Consider the following 16,745-nt stretch of genomic DNA (forward strand, 5'->3'; position numbering starts at 1 on the left):
TGGAGGTCTTCAGTCTGCGATGGAAGACAGAGAGTGACTCTGCAGTCGTGACAGCGGTTCTCACATTCTCACAGTTCCAAGAAGGGAACTACTGTACGCCAATCGTCAAGGCTGTTTAAATGTTTTTGATGTTTTTTTTGTTTTTTTTACTATGATACTAACTCTTTTGAACATGATATGATCATATTTACTGTAGCATAGGAAACACCACCATAGGAAAATGATATGAACTGGAAGTTTGCAATGCAACACTGCCCCCTGCTGGTGAGATGTCTCGTATATTCAATGTCAATGTCCCAAAGGGGGCTGTGTGAATATCAATGTGCAGACATTGAGGTCTTTAAGTGAGTGTGTATGCATGAGTATTACTGGGCTGCCGGTGTGTGTATTTGTGTGTGTGTGTGTGTGTGTGTGTGTGTGTGTGTGCCCCTGAGGGTGTCATCTCCCCCAACCCAGTGCAGGGCTACGCAGATGATGTTGTCCTGGCCTCCAGGGAAGAGAGCGTCATCAAGAACATGCTCTGCAGAACGGATCGTTTTCTGGAATGGTCTGGCCTGGAGGTCAAAGCCAGCAAATGTGCTGTCCTGTATGAGAGGCGGAGTGGGGGGAACAGGTGGTACCACTCAAAAACAGACACACCCCCTGTGTTCTCTTTAGCAACACAGCCCATTCATGTAAATTCTCTCCATGAGACATACCCATATCTTGGACATAAAATTAACATCGCAGGAGAGTGGAAGGAGCAAGTCAATAACATCCTGACTGAGTTCACTTCCAGGCTGGACTTGATAGACAGTTGTCCTCTGCCACTAACTATGAAGTTAGAAGCCATCAGGCAGGTGGCCCTGTCCAAAGTTCAGCACCTCTTCTCCAATGTCCACATCCCCCAGAAAGTGCTGTGTGAAATGAACAACAAGACTGTGAGCGTAGTGCGCAGGTGGCTTGGACTCAATTCACACAGCACCCGTGACATCATCTTTCATCCCCAATGGGAGGGAGGGCTAGGGGTCCCCAATGTAGAATGGATCTACACCAGCATGAGAATTTCCCATCTTCTCAGGATGCTTAACAACGACGACAAGGACGTCAGGGAGCTGGCCCGCTCCTCCATGTTCCTGGACCTGAGGAGAAGGAAGGTCCCAGTTGCCAGGGGGGCGGAGCCCCACTTCCTTGGGTTCAAGAGGAAACCCAGCGGAAAATTGGACACTCATTCCGCTGGTTTTGGAGTCTGGTCTGATTGGCCAGACCTGAATGACCTCTGTGTCCGAGCCGGGGTGTCCCTGGAGTGGGTGCGGTCTGACTCTGAGACTGTTCGGGTCTCAGAGAACTGTATATCTGACCCTCTCACACAGGTCAGGGCAACAGCCTCCTTTGCTGGACAGAGCCACCAGCTAACATCTAGAGGGGCCAGACGGACTCTCATGGACCTTCATCAACATCAACAACAACAACACTGGACTGGTCTGAAACTCCAGGGAAAACTGGCATGTCTTCCCACAGCTGATCACTCTGTTTCCCATTCTTTTCTAAAAAACACTGCACTCGATGAGGACATTGTCATATTCACAACCAAGGCCAGATTACAAGTCCTTCCTACCAGACTCAACCTCTCTATTTGGTTTCCCTCCACTCAGGTTCCTCATTGCTTGCACCACACCACAGAACAGGTTACAGAAACACTTTCACATATCTTGAATGGCTGCTATGTTTATAAAGGAATGTATATAGCACGTCATGACAGAATTGTGAGCCTAATAGTAAAGGACATATCACTCCACTTCCCAGCTACAGTGAAAATGTATACACATGCTCGTGTCAATGCATCCATGTTCAATTTCTGTAATGACCAATGTCACTTTTCACAGTTGTCTGCTAACACACCAGATGTTGTTGTTGTTAATGAAGAGTCCAGAGAGGTGTCTGTATTAGAGGTAGCATGCACCTTTGATATAAGCCTAGAGGAAGCCTTCATGACTAAGGTCATGAAATACCAGCAGCTTGTAGACACCATCTCAGAGCTAGGCTATAGGTGTACGCTATTAATCTTTATATTTGGCAGTCTTGGACATGTGCACAGATTGGTTGTCAGAGGACTACGTCTACTGGGAATGTCCAAGGGAGAAGCAAAAAGGCTCAGCAAGTATTGCTCTGTCTCTGCGATTATTGGCAGCCGCCAAATATGGCGGAGACGGTGTTACTTGTACCCGTGAGTCTTGTCCTGTTGTATGTGAAAGACATTGTCCATGTCTGTTTGTGAATGCATCCCATCTGTGCCTTCAGTATTTGTGTCCTTGTATACTTGTTTCTATGTGGACAGAAATAAATGATTAAAATGTGTGTGTGTGTGTGTGTGTGTGAGTGTGAGTGTGTGTGTGTGTGTGTGTGTGTGTGTGTGTGTGTATGTGTGGTTGCATAAATAAACTGTAGATAAAGATAAAGATACTGTACACTACACTACTGCTTAGCACATAATGTGTCTGTGGTATGCGGGCGTATGCTTTATAACACCCACACACTCACACACACACACACACACACACACACACACACACACACACACACACACACACACACACACACACATGTATATATACATATATAAATATATATAGTATTTCATAGGAAACCTTGTTATTATTGTTTATTTGTAGATGTATTGATATAGGGAGCACTTGATATTGCAAAACATCTGAAGGGTCGTAGCGCGTAGGAGATGAGTGTGTAGCTGGTTTCAGGACAGGTCTATTACCAGGCCTGGATGAGAGGCGTACTCACTCCTCTGCAATATTTGGTCTATACAACAGATGCCAGTATTCCTCCATACATGGTCTTACGTGGTAGGGAAGAAAAAAATGCATTGAGCACTACCAGAAATCAAAAGGATCAAATAAAAATAAAAATAAAAACACACCAAAAATATGAATTACAAAGAGAATACTTCAAATACCCACAATGCTTCAGTCAGTGAGAGCAATTGCACGGAAGCTTTTTTTCTACAAACCACTTTGCTGAGTTGTTTTGATAATGGGAGAGCAGACAACTAAATTGCCAGATTATTAAATGACTCATACTGTGTTCACCGGGACGTCAGGTTCTATATTGAATGTGCTACAGAATAAACCCTCGATCAGTCTGTTGTCTGTGTACTGTGCCCTCCTACCACCAGTGTCATAGCAAGATGACTTATTATTAGTAGTAGTAGTAGTAGTAGTAGTAGTAGTAGTAGTAGTAGTAGTAGTAGTAGTAGTAGTAGTAGTAGTAGTAGTAGTAGTAGTAGTAGTAGTAGTAGTAGTAGTAGTAGTAGTAGTAGTAGTAGTAGTAGTAGTAGTAGTAGTAGTAGTAGTAGTAGTAGTAGTAGTAGTAGTAGTAGTAGTAGTAGGTCAGTCAACTCAAAGACATCTGATAGTAGTCATAATGTAGCAGTGTAACATGCATACATGTGCATCTCAGGAAAGGGAAAATCCTAAAACATGATGTTGAAAGAACATTTTAACAGAAAAACAGAACAAACTGGACAAAAGGTCATGGACAAAACGACTTGATCCAAATGTCGCCATTCTTAGTCACATGACAGTCGATTTCAAAACAGACAAGGGGTGCGTTTGTGAACACGCTCTGGAAATGTGATCAGCACTCATGGAATGCCTCTTGTCCAATCAAATGACTTGGTCACTTTATGACGTTGAAGCCAGTGTGCGCTCCGACGCTCTCAGAGGGGATTTACGAACGCAGCCAAGAAAACAGGTATGCGCTGCAGAGAGATCAGCCCCATAGGTATGTCACTGTGTTGACTTCATAAACACAATCAAAACGATTTCGCTATTGGCATTTTGGTAAGTTGCTGCAGGATACATGCATATTATATAGCGTTTGTTTGGTTTCATTGTCATATTATATTGCATACGAACTCACTGTAATGTGTTATTACCTATGCATAGCTCATATTCCGGTGTCAGGAAATAGCTTCCCAGGTTTATTTAGAACATGCATTTTTGGATTCATAAACAATCGGCGACATATGAGACGTCTCGTTTTCGCATCAACCAATCAATCGTCTCGTTTTCGCATCAACCAATCAATCGTTTAAACACATCAATCTGTGTTGTCTGGATCACAAGACTTCCATGCACTTTCATGAAGGTTTCTTTTCTCGACTTCAAAATAAAAGTGGGAGGTAACACTTTGATTGATTGATTGAAAACTTTATTAGAAGGTTTGCAGAAGTAGGTACATGAAAGTACATATTACATACAAGGTCAAACTAAAAGGATAAAAACCCAAGAAAGCCACTGGCTTATTTCAATTGGGGTCCTTGATTTTCAATTCATCGTTACATGTAAGACAGACATAAGAAAAGAACTAGTACTATCTACAAGATAATACAGACAAATAACTATTACTATCTACAAGATAAACGTACATCCATCATGGGAAGAACAATACAACAAAACATAAGGTATGTACAGCGGGTAGGACAGGTGGGGACATACACCACAGGTGGGGGCGGGGGACGAAACACAAAGTATGTACAGTGGGTAGTTCGGGTCTTTTAATCTGATTTTTGTTTTAGAGGGTCCAGTTACGGATTGCAGCCTCCTGTAAATGTTTTTTGAGAGTGGTTTTGAAGGTGGGCAGTGTTTTGCACTCCTTTAAGATTATAGGAAGGGCGTTCCACATCTTTACTGCATAGTTTGCAAACGAGTTTAAACCCTTGTTTGTGGTGCAACGCGGTTGAACGTGGTTCGTGGAGCTTCCTCTGGTGTTGTATGTGTGGACGTTGTTCACTTTTTGGAAGTATGTTGACAGGTACTTGGGTGTCTTTGTGGTGTAGCGTATCTTGAAGACCAGGCCCAGTGCAAGCTGCTGCACTCTGTCAACTACTCGTAGCCAATCAAGGCTCAAAAAATGAGCAGCGGTTAGATGTGTCCTAGGGTTGAGGCCTAGCAGAAGCCTAACCAGTTTATTTTGGGCTGTCTGGAGTCTTGTTTTATGGGCCTTTGTGGTTCTATAGTACCATGATGTTACGGCATAGTCGAAGTGACATTGAATGAGAGCTCCTGATAGGGTCCTCAGTGTGTTTTTACTGACAAGTGAGGATATCCTGTACAAGAATCTAGTTCTATGGTTCACTTTTTTGATTACTTTTGCTGCCATTTTATCTCCGGAAAGATTTGCCTCTAAGCACTGGAAAGTGATAGGATCATAATAATATTGTGTCATATCTTTCATGACGTATGGAAATATGACGTAACAGAAAGTATAGCCTACACAGTTTCCAGTCATTTTGATCATTATAATGTATGCAATTAGTCATTTTACACAGGTCCCTGATAATGGACTGTATAGAAATCTATTTTAAACTGATTTCTGGTAGGCGACCAATCTACTGTGCAACACTTCTAGAATATGGATAAAGTGAGTTTTGAGTGCAAAGCTTTTTGTCTTAGCTAATGAAGACTACACAAATTCAGCCCGATTTTGACACGATTTTGTCTTCGCCAACAAATATGGGGCCTGATTATGAACCTTAAACCCACTTTTATTGTCTATTTATTTTTTTATTTTATTTTATTTATTTTTCAGATTTTATCCCTTTTTCACCCAATTGGTATCCAATTGAACCCAACCTAGCATCCAATTATCCCCTGCCTATTGCGTAGGATCCGCCGCACGACCCCGTGGCCGGCAGCCCCAGAGGAGATCGCCAGGCAGACTAGCTGTCTGGCTCCTCGACCCCAATTGAAATAAGCCAGTGGCTTTCTTGGGTTTTTATCCTGTTAGTTGACCTTGTATGTAATATGTACTTTCATGTACCTACTTCTGCAAATCTTCTAATAAAGTTTTCAATCAATCAATCAATTCCGGCACCCCGGGGGCGGTGTTGTGCGACGGATCCTTGTCCGGAAATAGTCCTATACCGCCCTCGGGAGCGGCCGCTCAATATGCCGCTCCCTGTGTGTGCCCCGGCCATATCCGGGTCTGGCGAGACCGGGATTCGATCCCAGTCCCCGGTGGGCAGCTTGCACTAGTGGCTAGTGCTTAGACCGCTACGCCACCGCGGGGCATGTCTATTTGAGCTTGACAGCTGCAAGACAATGCATAATCAGGCTCATCAGGGCGTACAGATTGAAAAAGAAAGACGCTTTAATGGTGCTGAATTTGCTCTGTCATTTTTGTATTCTCTCTGTTCTCTGAAGCCTTTCCCTGAATCAATGAAGTCCAGATGGATCCAGTGCTGTCTTGGTCTACTGCTCCTTGAGTTTTACTCTGCTTCCCATGACGAGAAAAAGCCCAACTTTGTTCTCATGATGGTCGATGACTTGGGGATAGGGGACTTGGGGTGCTATGGGAACACAACTTTGCGGTAAGCATGCAAAAGTCAGTGATATGCTGCTACTTTTCTCGAAGCTTGAAGTTCTTTTTACATGTTTACAATGTTTACATGTAGGTAGGTAGGCCTTATGTGTGTGTTACTAATAGTTAACGTCCATGATATCATGCCGCTGTGCTCCCCCTTGTAACAAAACGTGCATAACACCTTCCGATGATGAGGTTGATGTTAGAGAACAGGGGTGGTAATTAGTTTTGTCTGCAGGACCCCCAACATTGACAGGCTGGCTCAGGAGGGGGTGATGTTGACGCAGCACATCGCAGCAGCACCCCTCTGTACACCCAGCAGGGCGGCCTTTCTCACAGGCCGATATCCAATACGATCAGGTGAGCCGAGACACAACAGCTCAATGTGGATCCTGGGGTTTGACACAAAGCTTTGCCAACTGACGCCCCCAATTTGATCGTTTAAAACACGGCATAGAACCACCTAACAGGCCAGCAGGGGAGGCGCCCAAGATGGTGCCAGCTACAGTTGGCTACAGTAAATGCAGTTTTCGTTCCTCATTGTAGAAAAGGCTCTGAAATGATGGGCTGTTTATCCCTTTAAGACATTCGCCAGTTGTGGGAAACCACGTGTGTACCCGTTAGTTTGGTGTGGCGTATTGAGAGGGAGCGTGTCGGAGAGTTGAGAGGAGTCCTGGAGTTCAGCGTTCATCGCATTATAGCCTACTGAGTTACTTTAATAATTAGAGACGGTATTAATAGCCTTATTTATAGACGATCCAGTTGTGATGTTCAAGCATTAAGTAAATGACCAAAAAACGAACTACATCTATTACTATAACTATATAACTAACTATATCTAAAAGCGTCTGAAGAATACTGAGAGTGCCCATACTGGAATTCAATACAGTTGGATAAAAGAAGTACATCTCCTCTTCTTATTGTGTCCTGACCGATGCACCATCTGGTTTACAATCTACACCTGAAACAACTAGCTCTACCTTAGTACCTCACTAACACTCATTTTGTCTTTGACAGGTATGGTGGGCCCAAACAAAGTAGGCGTGTATCTGGTCGCCGCAGCATCGGGGGGTCTTCCCGGCCGTGAAGTTACCTTCGCCAAGATCCTCAAACAACAAGGCTATGAGACTGCCCTTATAGGTAAATGGACTGACTTATATAGTCGCCTTATTCCAAAGTGCTTTACAACAGCCTCTCATTCACCCATTCAAACACACATTCACACACCAATGGCGGCAAGCTACCATGCAAGGCGCCGGTCCGCTCACTGGGAGCAATTTGGGGTTCAGTGTCTTGCCCAAGGACCGCCGATCTGCCGACCTTGCGATCATTAGACGGCGGCTCTACCTCCAGAGCCACAGCTGCCCCTAGGTGTGCAAAAGTTATCCTCTTTGAATAGCTACAGCTATGTACGTGGGTCTGACTAACGTCTCTAACTGAGGACAGTCACACATGCGGTAGCAGTGACATTTGATCATTAGCAGTACTGACAGCGTCTCCTCAGCCACACACACTGTATTCATGTTCTTCAATTCATTTTTAATTGAAAACAATGTGATCATTGTGTCGCTCTGATGTTCCTCCTTCACAGCTCCCTGTAGACGTATACAGTAACTGCTTCTGATGGCATAATAGTCTCTCATTATTCAAAGACACGTTTACATGTCAACATCTCAAGGCGGTCCTTGTTTGAAAATGTCTCGCAGGCATCAGTATTTTTCACATTCTAACCAGCAGACACTTTTATTCAAAGCAATTTATAATTACAGAGACAGCTGCCCTGGAGTGATTTAGGGCTAAGTGCCTTACTCAAGGGCACACTAGTGGTGTTCCCAGGTGGGATTTGAACTCATGACTCATTGAACTTATTTGAACCTAACCCTAACCCTTACCCTTCTGATCACCAGTGCAACACACTATCCACTAGGCCACCACTACCCCAGTAACCAAGCACCCGGTTTATACAGCCGTCCTAACATCCCTGCCTCTCTTTCTCCACTGTAGGAAAATGGCATCTCGGGCTGAACTGTGAGAGGAGGGATGACCACTGCCACCACCCTGAGGCTCATGGCTTCGACCACTTCTACGGCATCCCCATGACCAACCTGCGTGACTGTCAGCCGGGCCACGGCTCTGTGTTCAAAAACGTTGCTTCACACGTTCCGTACAAGACCCTGGGAGTGGGGGTGGCTACTGTGGTCTTCCTGCATGCGTGGGGTGCAGTCAGAGTGCCGAGGGCGCTGGTGCTGGGTCTGATGACGGCGTCAGGCTTGGCAGCGCTCCTTTTTGCCGCGTTCATCGTCGTGTTCCCCAACTTCAACTGTATCCTCTTCAGGAACCAGGATATTGTCGAGCAGCCGTATATATCGGAAAGCCTGACTCAAAGGATGACACACGAAGCAGTGGAGTTTTTAGAAAGGTGTTTGTCGAGATACTTGAATGAATGAATGAATGAATGAATGAATGGACTTTATTGTCATTGCTACAGTACAGGTACCAAACAACGAAATTTAGGAGGGGTGGCTCCCCTGGTGTTAGGAAAGGGAAAAAAAAACACTTTTAGAAAAAGAATAAAATCACAAGAAGGTAAGGAGCTGGTTTACATAAATAAAGGCTATGTACACAATCCACTGTACTATACTGCACAGATAGTCAACTAGGGTTGTCATATTGCACAATAGTATTTTTTCACGTTATTTAAAGTGTCACAGTTTGCAGGCTTGAAATGATTACAATGATTAACTTCTCTCTTGTTGATCCAGATAATGTTTGTTTTTAAGTAAAAAGAGATGCCTTAGGGAACACTCACTCTCTGTGTAGTCGTAGTGTAAAGCATGTGACACGTTGCTCACGTATATTAGCATTTTTAAAAGTTGCAGGTACAATACATGACAATGTCGTTTGTCCACACTGTTTTTCCACTTCACCATCAGCAATCATCAACATTGAGCCAAATGCTGTAGCCCATCATAATCAGTTGTTCATCAAAGAAACTAAACTGAACTTGCTCCATCACCCCTATCCCATTACATTTACATTTAAGTTTTTGGCATTTAGCAAACGAATGTAAATGAATCATCTATCCATCAGTCACCACAAGAAAAGTAGTCTGTGCTCGGGCCAGAGGCCATTGGCAGTCATAATGCTAGAAGAAGGAAGAATTTGTTGTTGTTGATATACAGTAGAGAAACTGAACAGGGAGATGGGCCTGAAGAGATGGGTCTTCAGGAGGGACAGTTAAGGTGTAGCCTGAAGAGATGGGTCTTCAGGAGGGACAGTTAAGGTGTAGCCTGAAGAGATGGGTCTTCAAACTACGGCGGAAGATAGGGTGTGACTCTGCAGTCCCCCCTCCCGAGTCAAGCTTAGTGGTCACCTGGGTACAATGTAGGATAGGAACGATCGCCCTTATGATTTAATTTCAAGGTAGCTCTTTCTAGGGAGACCATCTCTGACAATAAATTAAGCCAGTGAAAAGTGGGGGACATTAGGTATTTTTTTCTAGTTCAGTAAAATGACTTTTTTGACAAGTGTAAGTGCTATAAAGAGAAAATTGGTATTCTCTTTGGAAAGGAAAAGGGCAAGGTGGTTGCCATCCTCTATATAGTGTCGTAAGCACAATGATGGGTGCTGAAGTGGGGGCATTAAGAGTAACCTTTTTCAAGTAGTTTCTTAATTATTATAGGAGTCAGCCAGAATACATGAGCATTCATTTACCTTTGGCAAAATGGACACATATGTAAACGATTCAACAAGTCCCATCAGAAACAGTTTTCTATTTGTATAGTAAATGGTAAATGGACTGCACTTATAATAGCGCCTTTATCCAAAGCGCTTTACAACGGCCTCTCATTCACACACACATTCACACACCAATGGCGGCAAGCTACCATGCAAGGCGCCGGCCCGCTCAATGGGAGCAATTCTTGGGGTTCAGTGTCTTGCCCAAGGACACTTCGACATGTGGCCAGCCGGGGCTCGAATCGCCGATCTGCCAATGTTGCGATCATTAGACGGCGGGTCTACCTCCTGCAGCCGCCCCTGTGGAATGTGTGTAGAATCGTGTATTGAATCAGATTAATGTTTGCATTTCGCAATATTCTATGAGCATTGGTGAATATTCTCCTATGGTCTATGCAGATGATTGACTATGAGAAACGGACCTAGCTCTGAAACAGAGTGTAAATTACCTTTTTAGTAGCTGCTTTATCTGATGCTTAAAGGTTGACAAGTTCAGCAAGATGTATGTTTGCTGTAATTAGTTACATTGAATTCCATTTCCCTTGTCGTACAGTTGATAAGTGCGGGTAATTGCCTTGTCTTTCCAAGGGATTCATTCAAATCGTTTCCCAGCAATCCGAAAGTCGGATTGTCATTCCACTTTATTACACATAGCTTTTTTTTATGGATTGGAATGTTACAATTTCTTGTCTAAATGTCATGTGAATATCCACAATGGAAATATGTTGAATAGATTTTTGGGGGGGATGTGCTGAATACTTATTTCCCCCACATAAATGTGTTGAAATCACCTACCTTTAGTTTTATCCTGTACATTTGTTAACCCTTGAAGTAAAAAGAAACAATCTATCCACTATTTGTAACCTCTCAAAAAGGCTTTCTTCTTTTTTTTTCTTTTTACAGGAATTCAGCTAGTCCCTTCCTGCTGTTTTTTTCCTTCATCCAAGTGCACACGGCCCTCTTTGCCTCAGCACGCTTCCGAGGGACCAGCCAGCATGGTCTTTATGGTGATGCTGTCCATGAGGTAGACTGGAGTGTCGGTAAGAGCTCATATTCTTTGCCTCTTCTTCCACTTTCAGATAAAATAACTGGATGGGTTTTAACCAGAAGTTTTCTCTCACAGGTTACACAATGTAAGTCCGTTTTTCGCACGGTGTCAGTTTAACACAGCAGGCTTTCAACCCATAATGGGTAGCATGTTCATCTTTAGTTCACATTTTCTAACTATTATTTTGCGTGAGGAATGCTCTCACACAGTGCTGTAATAATAGATGTGCTGAATGGTGTTATGTTTTAGACGGTCTCTCTCATCCGTACTGGATGCTGGGCTCTATACTCTATGAGCGTGTTAGATTTATGACGTGTGAAACTGAGCCTAAGGGAGACACAAGTCTTAATAATCCTTCAACCCTCGACTACTCAAGTCTCTAAATAATTCACTGTGTGGCTGTCTTTGCCCCCTGCAAAACTATTGTAATTGTAAATGTTAGCTCTCTGAATGCTATTTGATCCATTCTAATTGAGTGAGTATATATATATATACAGTATATATATGTTACAGTACATGTGGGAATACAGTACATGTGGAAAAACTAGGGTTAGGGTTAGGTGCTAGGGTTAGGTAGGGTTAGACATGCCAGCATGTACCAAGTCAACGTTTTATGCCGACATAAACCGTATTTGAGAAAACTCAAAGCCAGATTTCTATTGTCAAAGGGATGTTGTTTCAATGAGACAAATCTGGATAAATACATGTTAACATTACAAACACATTTTGTGGTATATTGGGTTGAAATATAATGTCACCCTCATTGCATAGGGTGACTATAGTATGTTATAAGTTGTGTTCAATCCTGTCTGTACCCAGGTCAGATCATGCAGACCTTGGACAGGTTAAATCTGAGGGAGAATACACTGATCTACCTGACCTCAGATCAGGGAGCCCACCTTGAGGAGATCTCTGTTGGGGGGGAGGTGCACAGGGGCTGGAATGGCATCTACAAAGGTACAGTAGGTCAAAGCTTTACAGGTTGAGGCCAATTGAATCCTAACCTTGTCCTAACCTCCTATCCTAGTTTGGAAATCCTAGGGAAATCCTGCAGAAAGCAGCTGCAAAGGGGTTGTGTGATGCCTCACGATACTACATTTGGAGCATATTCCCCAAGCGCTCCATCTAGTTCAATCCAAGCCAGATCTGCTAATCCCAAATTCTATAGACCTCCAAAAAAGACTGGATAACAACACGATTTGGAGGTCAAACAGCCATATTATGCTAAAACAGGGTTTAGAATAGTTTTCAACAGTCAAACAATATTCTTGACAAACCTTGTACAATTGTATATTCATACATAGAAAACGTGAAGTGTGGTTTAAAGCACACATGCTGTATTCATGTGATAGGATATCTCTCAAAGTCACTCTTTCTGTCTGGAAGCAGCAGGGAAGTCCACCAATTGGGAGGGAGGGATCCGTGTCCCGGGAGTGCTCAGCTGGAGAGGAGTGTTACCCAACGGCACCAGCATTGACGAACCCACCAGCAACATGGACATCTTCCCTACCGTGGTGAAACTAGCCGGAGCCACGGTACCAGAGGACAGGTGAGCCAGCAGCACACAGCCCAGCCATTTGTATTTAGTATTATTACCATTATTAGTATTAGTATTAGTATTATTAATATTAGTATTATAATGATTTATTTTATTTTTTGATATAAAAATAAAACGCTTTCAAGAGATATCAGTGAAGGATGATTCAGTGTGAATCCTGGAGATTCGTTGATGAGGCTTCTGTGTCTCTTTTCCTTTAGAGCGATAGACGGCCATGACCTCATGCCACTAATGCAAGGACAAGTGGAGAGGTCGAACCATGAGTTTCTCTTCCACTATTGTAACGCCTACCTGAACGCTGTGCGATGGCGTCCTCCGAACAGTAAGCTAACATGCTTTTGAAGTCATAATCCAACGTCATTGCTGTCTGTCGTCAGTTTGTGTTCCGTTGTCGGTTTAAATATGCTAAACTTCTACAGTATACTACAATATGATGAGTGAACACTCAATACTCAAGTTGTAAAAATCAGGGGGGATGGTGAATTTTATCATACGGGGACAATTTGTGCTGATGACAGCGCAGAGGGTGGGAGACCAACTGTGTACCCTTTTGATCATTATTAAAGCATAAAGATAATTATTCTACTCCTAAAACATTATGGATGTTAGGTGTCAGATACTCCTGTCATTGCTCTTGACCAAGGCACCTCAGAATTGGAGTCGGTCCCCGGGCTACCATGGCACCACTGCTCTTACATAGTTACGGTCACATGCAGAGGACAATTAGTGCAAAATCTTTTTTTAATTCCACGTTCATTGATAAAATGACATAAGGGATGGAAAGGGGGGATGGCAGTTTTAGAAGGGGGATGATTTTGAACGTTTTTATTTCAGGGGGGATGCCATCCCCCTCATCTCGAGTGCTGCTTGTCATGCTAATTCCTGTAAGGTGATTCAAGTTCATTATTTGTCTTCTAGGTAGTTCCATATGGAAGGCCTTTTTCTTCACTCCGGATTTCTCCCCTGAGAACGAGACGGCCTGCCACCACACGCACATCTGCTTCTGCACCGCCGACTACGTCACCTACCACGACCCCCCCTTGCTCTTTGACCTCTCCACGGACCCTTCAGAGAGCACACCCCTGACCCCTGCCACAGAGCCCTCCTTCTACCCTGTCCTGGAGGAGATGCGTGCTGCGGTGGCCCTCCACACCGGCTCCGTCAGTCCCGTCCCCAGCCAGCTGTCCCTGGGGAGCCTGCTGTGGAAGCCCTGGCTGCAGCCCTGCTGCTCCTCCCTGGCCCAGCTCTGCAGGTGTGAGAGGGACGGCCCCCCGGCAGCCTCACCGCAGGGTTAGCACTAGAACAGCCCTACCTTTTTACGTACTACGTACTACGTACTATGACTATGACTACATAAATGACCCCCTCTTTAAAATGCTAACCTGCTATTTACACACAACGACCGCGAGTTGTCCGCTTGTAAATTAGCCTGTTTCCTACACAGAAAAAACAGCAACATTAGCTTTATATTAGCTTATCCTGATGTGATTTTGAAAATGTAAGGATACTGGGTGGTAGAACGCACATAGCTAGGAAAAGTAATGAAAGGAGGGTCCAGAAATATGATCGAGTGCAAAGATATAACACTTTTTTTTTTACTCACAGGGGTCAAATTACCCCTCATGGCTGATTAAGTGTTAGGGACCTCGCTGTGTGGCCTGGACAGTAAACGACACTTGTCGCCTCTGCTGGCTCCTTGGGGGACTAGGCCGAGGTCGCCCTCAAGCACTCTGAGATGAATTCAAGTGCTATATTAATTAAATGTGATTGATTGATAGATCTATTTATACTGTATAAAGATCTTATCAAGATGTACTGTACATGTAGGGCTACAGTAGATTAGAAAGCACAATGCTATTATTAAAATGTAATTTTTAGGCTGTGACGTTTGTCATTCAGCAATATTTTTTGTAATTCAGCAATATTTTTTGTAAATTGAAATACATTTTAAATTGATTATGATGAATATAAACTACCTCAGTGAGTAGAATATCTCTCTTGTTGTTCTCATGTATAAATGTCATTAGTGGTCACTATTCTTCCTCATACTAGTGGTCACTATTCTACCTCACACCAATCCAGCTTTAGAACATGCAGAGACATCTAACTTAAGTTGCTTACATTTATATTTTTAAAACTCATTATACCTTTTAAACTGTACACACTTGAAAGTGCACGTTTTAACATTGAAGTCTATGGAAACAGAAAGATGGCATTTTCGAACCACTGCTGCTCTTGCAACTTTTAAGCTATTCACACCAACCAACTGTCAAATGTGCAGAAAACTCTATAAATGCTTTCTGAAACGTTTGTGTGGCCAGCACCTCCAGACTCTTAGCTTAGCTGTTGTATGAAACGTGCTACGCAAATAAACTTGCCTTGCCTTGCCTCTCACCAACAGTATTTGTCACAGATCATGATTATCTCAGGGTTAATAAATGCTGTCGTCTGTTTGGTAATTAATATGATGGATGCTGATTTATTTTTGATTGTGCCGTCACACCCACACTGCATAGCGTTTTTATGATGTAGGGCAGTAATTACCATGTGCCAATTAGAAACCGTTTCAACACTTCATTGCCTTTCAGACAGTTTTAGTTTGTTCCTTTATGTACAGTAATCAAATCTATCAAAGCGCACAGTCTGCAAAGTTTTAACCTATTAACTAACGTCCGATGCATCCAGCGCTACTGCTGCTACCAATATCATCCACCACAACTATTACTATTTCTACTGCCATTTGTACCACTACTGTTTTGACGACAACAACTATTACCACTCTTAATAGGGTCAGGGTTAGTGTAGTTGATTTCTCTTGTTGGTTATGAATCAAAGAACAATTCTGAGTTCAAGACGATTTATTTAAGGTATACAGATACCACAGCTGGATTCTGGTCTGGTCTGGTCTGATGGTCAGCTGGGGTGAATAAGAGCAGAGCAGGAACAGAGAGAGAGAGAGAGAGAGAGAGAGAGAGAGAGAGAGAGAGAGAGAGAGAGAGAGAGAGAGAGAGAGAGAGACAGACAGAGAGGAGCTGCTTGGTCAAGCTGAGAGGGGTGCTGGAATCAGAGCGAGAAGAGAGAGAGAGAGAGAGAGAGACAGAGAGCTGCGTGTTCCAGGGGTGAGAGAGCAGAGAGAGGGCCCCTCAGAGCCCACACCCTTACTTATAAACAATAGTATGCAAATACAGTCAAAATACAGTCACAGACAATGGTCCTATCACATTACCTAGAGATGGTCAAGGTGTGAAAAAGGGGGAGAGGCCAGGAGGTCATAAACCACCATTTTAAGATACAGGCTTTAAGGTCATCCATTTTGTGAATGACCATAGATAGGACAAAGGGTCGTAAAACCCCCATTCTCAGTAGGACAGGCCCATACCATGTGTGTTTCAAGTAAAAATATACTACATTAGTCATGATTATGACTGCTAATAATTTTTCTCTTATCTCTATGGCTCTGTAATCTCGATGGCTGATCAGTATTAGCTCTGCGGCTGAGTTGGCAGTGATACAGTACAAGCCAGCTGTTTATCTTGTCCCTGGCCCAGTGTTGACCAGCGGCCCTTCTCAAACAGCCTGCTCCTGGACGCCAGAGATCATCCCAGGCGTGCCCACGCACAGGTGTGTCTGTGAGATATACAGCCTCTGCCGCAGGGCTGGGTGTCCAAGGTCATGGTCTAGAAGGGGACAGGTGGACGTTTTTTCTTCCTTGACTGCATATTTTTTGTGGGAAAAGTGCACATACAGTAGGGTGGAAACAGCATTGTCTGGTAAGAAATGTTCATATCATATTAGATAACACTTTGCCCTAAGTTAAGTTGACTCCATACACCAATACCCATACTGTAATAACATTGTGTTTTTTTGTGCTTTTTTTTCAGTCATTATTCAGATTCTCTGTATTATGATTATTTTTAATTCATTATTTAGATGTACTGTATTAGACTAAATTACTATTATAGTAATAACTATTAACTAATTACTATTGCATAAAATCTACATTCAAATAATGACTACAATCTTAATACAATGACTTAATACATT

General features: G+C 43.2%; 2 protein-coding genes across 4 annotated transcripts in view; both read left to right on the plus strand.

The window, feature by feature from the left end:
• Window positions 1–3,791, plus strand: part of anos1a (anosmin 1a) — a gene marked incomplete at both ends in the record, with an annotated part of 39,833 nt that extends 36,042 nt beyond the window's left edge. Inside the window, 2 exons of the mRNA XM_080527614.1 lie at window positions 457–1,136; window positions 3,714–3,791. Of these exons, the coding sequence (XP_080383740.1) occupies window positions 457–1,136; window positions 3,714–3,791 (758 nt within the window). The remainder of the gene's footprint in view (window positions 1–456; window positions 1,137–3,713) is intronic.
• Window positions 3,742–15,126, plus strand: sts (steroid sulfatase (microsomal), isozyme S). Of its 3 annotated transcripts, none has more exons than XM_080527755.1 (10): window positions 3,742–3,833; window positions 6,198–6,364; window positions 6,596–6,717; window positions 7,375–7,497; window positions 8,362–8,776; window positions 10,999–11,135; window positions 11,963–12,100; window positions 12,533–12,692; window positions 12,902–13,023; window positions 13,620–15,126. In XM_080527755.1, exons 2-10 carry the CDS (start codon window positions 6,213–6,215, stop codon window positions 13,994–13,996), a joined length of 1,746 nt encoding a protein of 581 aa, XP_080383881.1. In that variant the 5' UTR covers window positions 3,742–3,833; window positions 6,198–6,212; the 3' UTR covers window positions 13,997–15,126. The 3 variants fall into 3 exon arrangements, with proteins under 3 accessions (XP_080383881.1, XP_080383882.1, XP_080383883.1); XM_080527756.1 differs by having other exon boundaries at window positions 3,742–3,774; XM_080527757.1 differs by lacking the exon at window positions 6,198–6,364 and having other exon boundaries at window positions 3,764–3,833.
• Window positions 15,127–16,745: the final 1,619 nt, after the last annotated feature.

The sequence above is a fragment of the Nansenia antarctica genome (assembly GCF_963989245.1).
Source record: "Nansenia antarctica genome assembly, chromosome: 3".
Taxonomy (NCBI): Eukaryota; Metazoa; Chordata; class Actinopteri; order Argentiniformes; family Microstomatidae; genus Nansenia; species Nansenia antarctica.